Below are 13,701 nucleotides of genomic sequence, written 5' to 3'. Positions count from 1 at the left end.
GAAGCCTGGAGTGGTGCAGTCCATGGGGTTGCAAAGAGTTGGATGGGACTGAGCAACTGAGCAACAACCTGGAAGAACTGAGTGATTAAAGACCTCAAGAAGAATTTTACAGGTGGAATTCCTCTTACAAATAGCTGTGAAAAGAAGAAGCGAAAAGCAAAGGAGAAAAGGAAAGACATTCCCATTTGAATGCAGAGTTCCAAAGAATAGCCAGGAGAGATAAGAAAGCTTCAGCGATCAATGCAAAGAAATAGAGGAAAACAACAGAATGGGAAAGACTAGAGATCTCTTCAAGAAAATTAGAGATACCAAGGGAATGATTCAGGCAAAGATGGGTTCAATAAAGGACAGAAATGGTATGGACCTAACAGAAGCAGAAAATATTAAGAAGAGGTAGCAAGAATACACAGAAGAACTGTACAAAAAAGATCTTCACAACCCAGATAATCATGATGGTGTGATCACTCACCTAGAGCCAGACATCCTGGAATGTGAAGTCAAGTGGGCCTTAGAAAGCATCACTACGAACAAAGCTAGTGGAGGTGATGGAATTCCAGTTGAGCTCTTTCAAATCCTAAAGGATGATGCTGTGAAAGTGCTGCACTCAATATGCCAGCAAATTTGGAAAACTTAGCAGTGGCCACAGGACTGAAAAAGGTCAGTTTTCATTCCAATCCCAAAGAAAGGCAATCCCAAATAATGCTCAAACTACCACACAATTGCACTCATCTCACACGCTAGTAAAATAATGCTCAAAATTCTCCAAGCCAGGATTCAGCAGTACGTGAACCATGAACTTCCAGATGTTCAAGCTCGTTTTAAAAAACGCAGAGGAACCAGAGATCAAATTGCCAGCATTTGCTGGATCATTGAAAAAGCAAGAGAGTTCCAGAAAAACATGTATTTCTGCTTTATTGACTACGCCAAAGCCTTCAACTCTGTGGATCACAATAAACTGTGGAAAATTCTGAAAGAGATGGGCATACCAGACCATCTGACCTGCCTCTTGAGAAACCTGTAGGCAGGTCAGGAAGCAGCAGTTAGAACTGAACATGGAACAAGAGACTGGTTCCAAACAGGAAAAGGAGTATGTCAAGGCTATATGTTGTCACCCTGCTTATTTAACTTATATGCAGAGTACATTATGAGAAATCCTGGGCTAGATGAAGTATAAGCTGGAATCAAGATTGCTGGGAGAAATATCAATAACCTCAGATAGACAGATGACACCACTCTTATGGCAGAAAGTGAAGAGGAACTGAAAAGCCTCTTGATGAAAGTGAAAGAGGAGAGTGAAAAAGTTGACTTAAAGCTCAACATTCAGAAAACTAAGATCATGGCATCTGGTCCCATCACTTCATGGGAAATAGATGGGGAAACACTGGAAACAGTGTCAGACTTTATTTTGGGGGGCTCCAAAATCACTGCAGATGGTGATTGCAGCCATGAAATTAAAAGACGCTTACTCGTTGGAAGGAAAGTTATGACCAACCTAGATAGCATATTAAAAAGCAGAGACATTACTTTGCCAGCAAAAGTCCGTCTAGTCAAGGCTATGGTTTTTCCAGTGGTCTTGTATGGATGTGAGAGTTGGACGTAAAGAAAGCTAAGTGCCGAAGCATTGATGCTTTTGAACTGTGGTGTTAGAGAAGACTCTTGAGAGTCCCTTGGACTGCAAGGAGATCCAACCAGTCCATCCTAAAGCAGATCAGTCCTGGGTTCTCATTGGAAGGACTGATGCTGAAGCTGAAACTCCAATACTTTGGCCACCTCATGTGAAGAGTTGACTCATTGGAAAAGACCCTGATGCTGGGAGGGATTGGGGGCAGGAGGAGAAGGGGGCGACAGAGGATGAGATGGCTGGATGGCATCACCTACTCGATGGACATGAGTTTGAGTAAACTCTGGGAGTTGGTGATGGACAGGGAGGCCTGGCATGCTGTGATTCATGGGGTTGCAAAGAGTCGGACACGACTGAGAGACTGAACTGAACTGATGTAGCTGTCTTGACCATTTAGATTCCTTGTCTGCTTCTCCACTTCTCTTCTTTTTAAAACAAACACTAAGAATCCGTGTAGGGGACTCCAGTATTAATATAGGTTCGCAGAGCCAAAAAGTAGAAATAAAGGCGGCCCGAGATCTTTGACCCTATTATCTTCATGGTTACATTCACATTGACAAGTGTGCATTTCCAAATATATGTACTTAGGAGCACTGGAGATTTGGTGAGAGGTGGAAAAATTGTGTTAACAATCAACATCAAGATTTGGATTGAAGTGAAAGAGTCGACGTGTCTAATTAGCTCAGGTCAGCACACTGTCTCCTCTCTGGCCAGGCAGGCCCCAGGAGAAGGAGGCTTCTAGGACTGGGATTGGCCCGGTGGGGAGGGGAAGCCCCTGCTGACGGACTCCAGAATGCTCAAGTGACAACAGCGCCGAGAAGGGGAAGGAGGTGACTTATTTCGACAGGAGGCTGATGACGGAGCACTTCAGCAGAGTTACTGATTAAAAGCCTCAAGAAATTGTTGTGCATAAGGAATTAAAGCTTTGGTTGTTTTTGTCAAGTTACTAAGTATGTTCCCAGTTCAAGTGGACCTGTGGGTATTACTTCTTAATCCAGTTAAACTCCTTTCTTGCTTACATACATGATCTATAGTTGAGTGCAGTGGAGGATTTTTAAGTTGAAGTCACAAATGAGATGGCTCTTTTTTTTTAAATTTTTTATTCAATGTATCTTTTATTTTTTAAATTTTATTTATTTTTTAAAACTTTTTATTTTATATTGGAATACAGTTGATTAACAATGTTGTGTTTCAGGTCTGCAACAAAGTGATTCAGTTAGATATATACATGTATCTGTTCTTTTTCAAATTCTGTTTTGTATATATGTATTTTCTATTTTTAATTGAAGGATAATTGCTGTACAATACTGTGTTGGTTTCTGCCATACATCAGCATGAATCAGCCGTGCGCTGTCCTGTGTTGAGTCGCTCAGTCATGTCTGACTCTTTGTGCCCACCAGGCTCCCCTGTCCACGGGGACTCTCCAGGCAAGAATCCTGGAGTGGGTTGCCATGCCCTCCTCCAGGGGGTCTTCCCAACCCAGGGATCAACCCATGTCACCCACATTGCAGGCAGATTTTTTACCGTCTGAGCTAGCAGGGAAGCATAAATCAGCCATAGGTATATATGCATTTGTCCCCGCTTCTTGAGTCTCCCTCCCACCTCCCGTCCCATCCCACCCATCTTAAGTTGTCGCCGGGCACTGGCTTGAGCTCCCTGAGTCACACAGCCGACTCCCACTGGCTATCTATTTCACGTATGGTAATGTGCATGTTTCCACGCTGTTCTCTCCTTTCATCCCACCCTCTCCTTCCCCTTCTGTGTCCACAAGTCCGTTCTCTATGTCTGTGTCTCCATTGCTGCCCTGCAGATAGGTTCGTCAGTCCCATCTTTCTAGATTCCATAAATATGCATTTGTATATGACACTGTTTTTCTTTCTGACTTACTTCACTCTGTATAATAGGCTCTAGGTTCATCCACCTCATTGGAACAGACTCAGATGAATTCCTTTTTATGGCTGAGTAATATTCCATTGTATATATGTAACACAGCTTCTTTATCCACTCATCTGTCAACGGACAACATGGCTCTCTTTTTAATGGTTATTTAACAGCCAGTCAGTAATGATGATGATTTATTTAGACACTGTATAATGGATTGTCAGCTAAAATAATTTAAGTATTTGTATAGTCTTTATGTTGGTGTTGTTCTTTTACCTGCTACCTTTTCAGTTTAGAATTTGTTTGGGGGGATGTGAAGTCAGACTTGTGTTTCCACTGGTACAGATTCAGCTGATCTGAAGACTCCAGTTGGTGTTCTTTGGTCTCTCTGTTTGTTTTCTTTATAATTCTCCTAGTTAACAAACGGTATTAGGTGCCCTCTTAGTACATTCTTCGGTCAAGGAATGTGTGTAATTTTTTAGAAGCACTTTCATAGGGTGGTTAGAGTGGATAACCCCCCAGATTGAGAATGTCTAGTGCTCAGGTATCCCAAATTAGCTTTACAAGTGTTAAGGCACAGAGTCTGGTTCCTTTGTCCACTGTAGAATGGTTCTTATCATCTGGGAACTTGATGAACACCCACCCAGTCAGCTCTAGGAAGTAGGTAAGTTTTGTCTGCTTTAGAAAACTGATTCATTAATCTACCCAATTATTTGAGTTTGCCAGGGATCTGCTAGGCTTTGGGCATTCATTCAACCAATATATATTAGGTGACTAGTTAGGGAGACAGATGAAGTATTACAGGCAGAGAACTGAGCATCTTATGAGAGAATATTCATACCCAGAATAATTCATTACAGTTGATAAATATTCTTGCCTAGAGAATCCCATAGACAGAGGAGCCTAGTGGGCTACCATAGGGTCACAGAGTCAGACACAACTGAAATGACTTAGCGTGGCACGGCACAAGTTATACACATATGTGTCTGTGTGTGTATACATATGTTTATATTTATTTATATGTCATACTTCAGTATATATTAATATGTAACTTATATTGGTATAGTTGGTATAATTAGTATAATCTATATAATTAATATAATAATTATATATAATATAAAAGTATACATATATATTAAAGTGTGATACCATGAGAGTGTGTAAATACACTTCTTACCTTCATAGAATTTACAGTAGTGCATGCATGCTAAATCACTTCAGTTGTGTCCAACTCTTTGTGACCGCAAGGACTGTAGCCCACCAGGCTCCTCTGTCCATGGGGTTTCCTAGGCAAGAATCTGGAGTGGGTTGCCATTCCCTACTGCAGGGGATCTTCCCAACCAGGGCATCAAACCCATGTCTCTTAAGTCTCCTGCATTGGCAGGCAGGGTCTTTACCACTTGCACCATCTCAGAAGCCCAGTCTAGTCATAGAGGGGCAAATACTAGGAAATATAATGCAGGTTGACAGGTGCTCTGTTAAACGGGGAAAAAAGCATAGAGAGCAGCTGATTTTTGTCTCAGGAGGGCCAGGAAAAGCCTCGGTAGTTTTAAATGGCTCTGTGACTATAACTGACACTGTACTGAGAGCTTAATTTTTGTCCTTAATGGAGCGGTTTGAGTGGCATTAGTCAGAATCGGTTACAATGCCTGTTTTCACTTCGTAAACTTCCTAGCATGGGGAGGGGGAAGTTTCAAAACTTGAAAGCCACCTTTCCAGTAGCAAAACTCAGATCCTTATAAAACAGATCAGAAGTGTATCTGTCTTGAGTGAAGCTCTCAGTTTGTGAACTTGTAATCTTCACAGTATCCATGAAGCGAGCGGTCATAAGAAAATGTATGATTAATTAAATTCAGTATGATTAATCAAATTTGATGTATATATGCTGAGTTGGTTACCAAGACTACCTATGCTAATCACAAATGACTTTTCTGTTCATTAAAGCAAGTCCCTAAGAGTTTCAATTTGCCAATACTTTTCGATTTTCGATCTTCGATCCTGAGCTAAATCTGAATTCAGCTGTGTTTATTTTTTCAATTCTACAGTTTAGATATTTTACAAATTCATCTTGGCCATCTCCCAAATAACCACAGTTAGAAATGTCTTACTAGGCTGTGTTAGAGACTTGAGTTTCTTGGAATAAATCAGTGAAAGATGAGCAGTCTTCATTGTGTCCTATCAGGGATCCACACAAATAGTTTATTTTGCTCCATATTTTGGGTTTTGATGCACAGTACCGAAACTGCAAAAAGGCTTTAAAGCCAACCACTGTATTTCCCTATTCATTTGTAGTAACTGACTTTGCTAGATGCCTTTTTAAAAATTCTGCATCTTTAAAGATTTGTATCAAATTCTAAACTACAGAGAACTGCTGTTACCCTTTGTGATCACATTTATACAGTTGAATATGACAAGGCAAATATCAAAATGTCTTTGTTCTTCCATTAACTTTACTACGTGCTTTATACTCTCATGCTTCCAGATAGATCTCACCCCCACTCACGAAATAATAGGTGCTTTTGTCTTTACCTAGATCTGTCCCCTGAGCCCTGGGCTCTTCCCTTTCCAGACAGCCAAACTTACTTCCACTCTTGGCTTAAAATTAATAACACAAAATGATTTTTCACTGTAAGTAGTTTCAGTAGACATGAAAAGAAATAGACTATGCTTGGCATTACAGTCTGAGAACATAACTATCCCTGATCCCTAGGAGAATAACTAATTTTCTCCTGAAAACAAAAGGAAAGGGGAAAAATCTGACCTGTGTTTTGATTCCAGGAACCTCTCAAAATATCGTTACCATGTTATTTCCGCCGCCCCAGGTGACCATTGCTATTATTGAATACTCAGAATGCTGGCAGGCTGAATCTGTTTTTCAATTCTAGCTCATTGCACTGTGTGTGGTTCCTATGAATGCTTTTATTTAGTAGTCTGGAGACTTAGAAACTAATTTCTTTTGTTTTTCTTGGAAATGTGCAGTTTTATTTTTGTTTCTACACTGAGGTGGAAGCTATAAAATCTGCTAAACAAGTGCCAGGAAACTCAGCCTCAGGGCTGAACACAACTTGGTGCAAAGGCTCCTGGTCTCATTTCAGGTGCACGTTTAAAAAATTGCCTCTTAATCAGTTGAGTTGCTTTTCTCAAAATGCCTGGGTAATACTGGCTTTAAAAAAAAATAATGTGATTCTCTGATATTCCTCCTTTTAGAAAAGTAGATAAACTAATGTGTGAGAATATGCACCTGCTCCCATTTCTGCAAAGCACTGCTTCTTAATTGGGGAACTTAAATTTCCTTTTATTTACTCTTTTAATCAGCTATAACTTAATTACTGTGAAAGGTACAGTTCAATACAGTGTACAGTTCAAAACAGTTTTATTTATCCATTCTGTATCTATATGTAGAAATAGAAATCTGTGAAACTGGCCACTCAAACCAAGAAATGGAACCAATCCAATCCCCCACAAGGTTTTCTCATGCGTCTTCCTTGTAAAAACACAGAAAAAAGTTCATATGCAACCATTATTTTGCTTCTCTCACTATAGTTTTGCTGATGCTTGAACTTTATACAAATAAAACCATTGAGTCTGACTTTTTTCCACTAGTAAGTCTGTGAGATCCATCCATGTTCCATGTGGCATTCCACATCCTATATAGCCCTCCACTGTGTGAATATATTGTAAATTATTTTATTACCACATGCTTGGGCCTTCCAGCATTCGTAGAAGCTGTCTGCGAATGCAGGAGACATAAGAGACACGAGTTTGATCCCTGGGTCGGGAAGATCCCGTGGAGGAGGACATGGCAATCCACTCTAGTATTCTTGCCTGGAGAATCCCGTGGATCCCATGTAGCCTGGCGGGGCTGGAGTCCACGGGGTTGTTAAGAGTCAGACACGGCTGAAGTGGCTTAGCCTGTAAGCACCACCTGCTCAGGTAGGGTGTGTCAGTAGTTTCAAAATCAGAGGGTCTTGTCATGTCAGTTTTGTAACAGTCTCCCTTACCAATAAGAAAGAGTGTCATTGCTTCCCTGGGCTTAAGCACATGCTCCATTTGGTTAAAAAATATATTATTTTGAATATTTCAAGGCATTATCTGGGCACCCCATCCCATCTTGTGGGAGGGACACTTACTCCAGAGGATTATGGTTCCAGAAACCATAATGTGCATAAAGGTAAAAAAAAAAAAAAAAAACCTGTGCATTAAGGTAGGGATCCTGTGACCCAATCTATTATTTGTGGTTCTCCTCAAGAATCTACTCCTGTTCACTGAAAACTTGTTAAGACTTAGCAGTCCTTATGAGCTTTCTAAGTAAAATGCAACTAAGAGTTTGCTACAGTAGCTTATTGGGCCTTTACTACATGCTGATGATTCTCGTCATGGCTTCTGAATTAAGAGACAGGAAATAATTTTACACACAGAAGCACACCCTATGCTGTTTGATTCCCAGAAACATGATACTGGTATTACTTAGAAAGATCAGTAAGTCAGAAACCCAAGTGAGGCAGAAAGTGATAAACACAGTCTGCTCAACTACTTATAGGGTCAAATGGGGGCTAATGCCGTGTCTTTATAAGGTCAAAGAGAAGGTTCTTCTTTCAGACCAGTTGGTTAACTTTGGCTAGACATCTTCTGTTATAGAATATCTAGACACTGTGCCATACTGGCATTGAAATGCACAGAGTTGAGTATGTAGTCAAATTACCATGAGTAAAATCATCCCAAACACTAAATGTTGAAAATGGTCCATTATCTGAGCCCCAAGTTATTAATGCTTTTTGGAACGATTGGGATTGCTGTTCACGGCTGTTTGAAGGTCTTTTCTTCCGTGAGCTTGCTAGTGAACATAATGGAAGTTTCTCTTTAATCCTTACCACTTAGAAGTATACCCAAGTCTTCCCATATCATGAACAAGAAAACAATCCCCATCCCTTTTTTTTCCCCTCCTTCCAGAAAATTGAGTCTCTTGCATCATTCACAGGTGGCAGAAATGGAAGGTTAAAAATGAAACAGTCCCATTGTGTTAATAAAAACAAGGCAAGACAAAACTGATTGCTTAGCTGGGTGACTTTTCCCACTTAAGATGAATCACTCTGTTCCTGTAGTATACAGCCATCCAGTGTGGTTTCTGCTATAGGAAAAGTGTATCCATGAAAGCAACCACCTGGAAAAGTTATTTTAGGAATTACTGTGGAAAACTAGAATTTGTACTGTTTTCTACAGTAATGTTTTTGCCATGTTTGGTTTGATTTTGTTTGGTCAGAAGTAAACACTGAACTGGATTGTACAATTTCACCAAATATCTGTGGTAGAAGAAAGAAGTATGTGAAATATACCTGTAAACACACCCTTTAGGGTACATGGGATGCAGCAACTACTCTGTGACCTCTCTGCTGCTTTTCTCGCCTCAATGTTGTATGTATTTTTCTTAAGCTCTTTAAAGGGTAAATATTTTTCATAGTTTTCTGAAGTTGAACACTGCACGAGGATTTACTCTGATTCACCGAAAAATCTGTGGCATTTTAAATCCCCTTGAATAAATCTCTTTATATTTGTAACAGAATCAAAGCAGTAAAAATTTCATGAGGTTTGTTATAAACACTATAACCAACATCAGACATGATGAGGTTCATGTGAGTTCTCGTGAAATTATGGCATTATCTCATATAAATGTTGGAAAGTTTTATTTTTCCACCATCTTCTGTTCTGGCCTTTCATAAATAAGAAAGAATGAATGAATGAATTCCTGTCATAAGTGAACGTCACTTAGTCATGTCTGACTCTTTGCGACCCCATGGACTGTAGCCCACCAGGCTTCTCTATCCATGAGATTTCCTCTCCGGCAAGAATACTGAAGTGGGTTGCCATTTCCTTCTCCAGGGGATCTTCCCAACCCAGGGCTTGAACCCACGTCTCCTGCATTGGCAGGTGGATTCTTTACCACTGGGCTGCTGGGAAGCCCAAAGATGACCATGAAGTGAAGTGAAAGTCACTCAGTCATGTCCAACTCTTTGCGACTCCATGGACTATATAGTCCAGGAGGAATTCTCCAGGCCAGAATACTGGAGTGGGTAGCCTTTCCCTTCTCCAGGGATTTTCCTGGAGATTGGGGATTTTCCCAACCCAGGGATGGAACCCAGGTCTCCCACATTGCAAGTGGATTCTTTACCAGCTGAGCCACAAGGGAAGCCCAAGAATACTGGAGTGGGTAGCCTATCCCTTCTCAAGCAGATCTTCCCCATCCAAGAATTGAACGGGGTCTCCTGCATTGCAGGCGGATTCTTTACCAACTGAGCTATCCGGGGTGAAAGATACAATACTCGCATGTTATTATTCAGGCTTTTCCATTAGGATATGAGCTTCTCTGCCTAGGAAGAAGAGTTTTGAAATAAGTTACTTAATCCTGGCTGTAGTGCATATGTGGATGTTAATGTTGAATACATAAAGACCTCATCAAAAGCATGTGGGCTTATTCTGTAGAATTCAAAGAAGATAGAACGGAGGTGTAGCCCTTCCCTAGGGAATTGACAGACCAAATGACCTGCCTGTTATTCTATTCTGTAGAACATTTTAAGTCTTCTTACCATGTTTTAGCATCTTTAGGTAATGTTCTGTTGTGAAAAATCTCAGTTTCAACCCAGCCTTTTCTGTTCTAATATAAACAGATTTGTATATTTGAATATGAGCATTTATCCTTTTTCCCTGGATTTATAGCCTCAGATTGCTAACCAGACTAACAGAGTTTTTCTCCTGGGTCCTCAATAATTTCCTTGGTTGTCAGTGAATACAGTGAGATTTTTTTCTAGTTGTTTTCAAATTACTTCATATTACACAGTTTAGCTATTTTCTTGCGTCTTCTCAGAATGCAGTTAAGTGTTTAATAAATTACTACTTTCTCTGCCTAATGCTTTTGCATGAAAATACTACAGAAATCCAGTAAATGGAAAATAAGGCTATGAGCTGAGGGAAGAGGTGATACCTTAAAGAAAAGCTGTTTCCTTAAATGTGAATCCTGGAACAAGACTAGTCAGTTGAGAGGTACAAAGAAAAGAATGAACAGCGGAATAAACACGAGAGAAGAGCTGGCCCTGGTGTACACAGCATCATGTGCCTGTAGATACCGTACAATAAAGTGGGTCTCCTTAGAAGGCTGGCTTGGCTTAGAAAGGTTGGCTTTTCCACTTGATTATCATGGGGAAAAAATCTGCTGCTACTTGTGCTAACATCTCCATTCCCAATAGCCTCAAAATCAGTTTTCAAGGCAATGTTAACTGTGGCTTTTTTTTTTTTTTTGGTGGCATTTGGAATCTTAGCTGCCTGACCAGGGATCAAACCCAGGCCCCAGCAGTGAAAGGACTGCCAGGGAATTCCCCACCATGGCTTTTTGTTTGTTTGTTTAAGAGCATCTGGAAGAAAGAGCCCTATCTTCAGATCTCTTTTAATGAGAACCAATAGTTTTCTGTAGCAGCATTACCATTTACATGGTACAAATTTAACTGACCTTGTCCTAGTTTATCCAGGTTCTCTGTGTTTCAACGATTTATCCCCGAACTTTCAAGTAGCTGTGTTAAAGAAACCTTAAAATGGGATGGACAGTGATGGCCACGCTTGGGTTTTGCAGATCCTGTGAAGCCACCTGGTAGCTCCTTACAGGCACCAGCCGATTTCCCATTGGCCATAAGTACAGCGCCACCGTCCTCCCAGGGGGATGCCTCCTCAGCTGCTGCGCCGCCTCCCTATCAGCTCATCAGCCTCCCACCACACCTGGAAACCCTCGGCATCCAGGAGGATCCTCAAGACTACCTCTTGCTAATCAACTGTCAAAGCAAGAAGCCTGAACCCAGCAGGTAAACCATGCATGGTGTGCGTGCATCACTTAGGCCCCTTTCCTTGAAACATTTTTAACCCTGATGTGAAGGCTTAAAAGAAACCATCTATAGAAGGTCATCTCTTAGGCTTACACTTCAGGGTGATGTTCCTCTGCTAATGATTTCTGATATTCAGGAGATTTTATTGAAGAAACACATTGCTGATCATTTTTTGGCTAAGAACACTCATGCCTTCATGGCTTTTTTGGAAATCTGTCTCCTGGGTCTTAGTCTTTGTTACGGACTCACAGTGTTACTTGCTTAACAGATGTCACTGATTTATAAATGGTGATCTTGCTCCATTTCTTATGTGATTGTAAACCAGCCAAGGGTCATCTTTTGTTTCTGAAGAAGGAGAGGAATACCTACTGCTAGAAGATTTTGAAAGCAAAACGATTCCATTGCAGTGAGTGTGTTGTGGTTGCTTTGAATCTGTGTGAGAAATTAATCACACAGGTAAAATCCCAATACAGCAAATTCTGTGGATTAAACAAATCAGATGTTACTAAAATTTGGTAAAATCAAATGTATTGCTAAAAACTTTGAAACTTTCAAATCTTCACACGTGGCAATGAAGCAGAGCTTACCACATGCCTTGACTTAACAGATTTTTAAGTAGAATGAAGTATATGGGTTTCAGTGCTTGACCAAAAGTATAAAACCTTTCCCCAAGCCCAAACTGTCACCCTTTTTTTTTTTAATGTGCCCCATTTTTTTAAAGTCTTTATTGAACTTGTTACAATGTTGTTTCTGTTTTCTGTTTTGGTTTTTTGGCCGCTAGGCATGTGGGATCTTAGTTCCCTAACTAGGAATTGAACCCGCACTCCCTGCATTGGAAGGTAAAGTCCACCACTGGACCACCAGGGAAGTCCCTCCCTGTCATCTTTATCTCTGCTCCCAGACCCCTCTCTTCTTCTAAGCTAATTATATTTTAATTGATTATTCTTCTTAGTTGATGTTGATAACTGGAAGGCTGGAAGTAGTAATAAGATTTGAGCCAGAAACAGATGATCATGATGCCTGTGATACCATCAGCAGCTGTATGACACCTTGTAAGGCTGTTGTTGTTCAGTTGCTAAGTCCTGTCCTTCTCTTTGTGACCCTATGAACTGCAGCACTCCAGGCTTCCCTGTCCTTCACTATCTCCCCGAGTTTGCTCAAACTCATGACCATTTGAGTCAGTGATGCCATCCAACCATCTCATTCTCTGTCATGCCTTTCTCCTTTTGCCCTCAGTCTATCCCAGAACTAGTAATATTGGGTACATTTCTTGTCTTAATTTGCATTATTTAAGGAGGATGTGAATTGCATTGAAATATGAAAGATATTTTTTAAACATATTAGATTCCAGAATTATTTTTATAACAAAAGAAAGATTTTTTTTTTTCATGTAGGAAATGACTGCTATTGGACCCTAGGATCATACAAACTCCTTGTTCAAAAAATTTTACGTAGCATTTGTTAAGATCCATAAATTAGTTTCTAAGAACCATTCCCTGGGATAGCGGAAGAAGCTCACAAAACTTCCAAAAATAAGTTTCTATATATTTGTTATAATGGGATTTTACCTGTAAAAGTAAAAAAAAAAATTATAAATCATCACAAGTTAATAATATAAAATTCTAACTTGATTTTGCTTGTTTGCTGTGAGAATTTAAAATTATATACTCGCAACTTTGTTGCATTTGCTACTAACTAAGATTTTATTTTAAGGAACTCTACAATTATTTTTCCGTATCTGCCTTTTTTAAAAGCCAAGAGCTAAGTGACAGATTTCAGTACATTTTCTTTTTATGTAGCGTCTTTCATCAGTCTCACTGGTATCACGGCGTTCCTGTTGTCACAGAAATTATGCTCAAAATCATTACTCAGATATATTTTGTATCTGTATTTTGCAAAAGTGACAGTTTAATAGCAAATATTTGTGAAGTATCCACTATGGGCTCACTGTTTGGCTAGGTTCTACAAAGGTACAAACTAATGACATACAGCACCCTTAGGTGCAGTCACCTTCAGAGTTGATAAGTAAAGCATGAAGTACTTATAGATGAAGGCAAGATGTGAGCTTGCCTTGAGAACTATGTTTGTCCTGCAGGACTGAGCTGAGACTTCTGCTCATCTACGAGACCTTCCCCCAAACACCCAGGCAGGATTACATGTCTCTGGGTTTTCACAGCATCCTAGTTGTGCCTCCGTGTCTCCAAGAATCGGAAGTAACTTGCTAATTGCATTTATTCTCCATTAAACTCTAAACCAGTCAAGGACAGGGAACTTAGTACTCATTGTATTTCTAGCTTCCTCTTCACGTTTGAATTAAATGAAGTGCACATTTTA

General features: G+C 40.1%; 1 protein-coding gene across 3 annotated transcripts in view; it reads left to right on the top strand.

Moving 5' to 3' along the window:
* GAB1 (GRB2 associated binding protein 1) overlaps positions 1–13,701 on the top strand; it is a 123,089-nt gene that overhangs the window by 86,543 nt on the left and 22,845 nt on the right. For all 3 annotated transcript variants that reach the window (XM_070474813.1, XM_070474812.1, XM_020899639.2), the window contains exon 3: positions 11,121–11,346. In XM_070474813.1, coding sequence (XP_070330914.1) covers positions 11,121–11,346 — 226 coding nt within the window. The remainder of the gene's footprint in view (positions 1–11,120; positions 11,347–13,701) is intronic.

Source organism: Odocoileus virginianus, chromosome 12 (genome assembly GCF_023699985.2).
Source record: "Odocoileus virginianus isolate 20LAN1187 ecotype Illinois chromosome 12, Ovbor_1.2, whole genome shotgun sequence".
In the NCBI taxonomy this organism is placed as follows: Eukaryota; Metazoa; Chordata; class Mammalia; order Artiodactyla; family Cervidae; genus Odocoileus; species Odocoileus virginianus.
The sequence above is the reverse complement of the archived record's forward strand: the minus strand, read 5'-3'. Positions and strand labels throughout refer to the sequence as shown.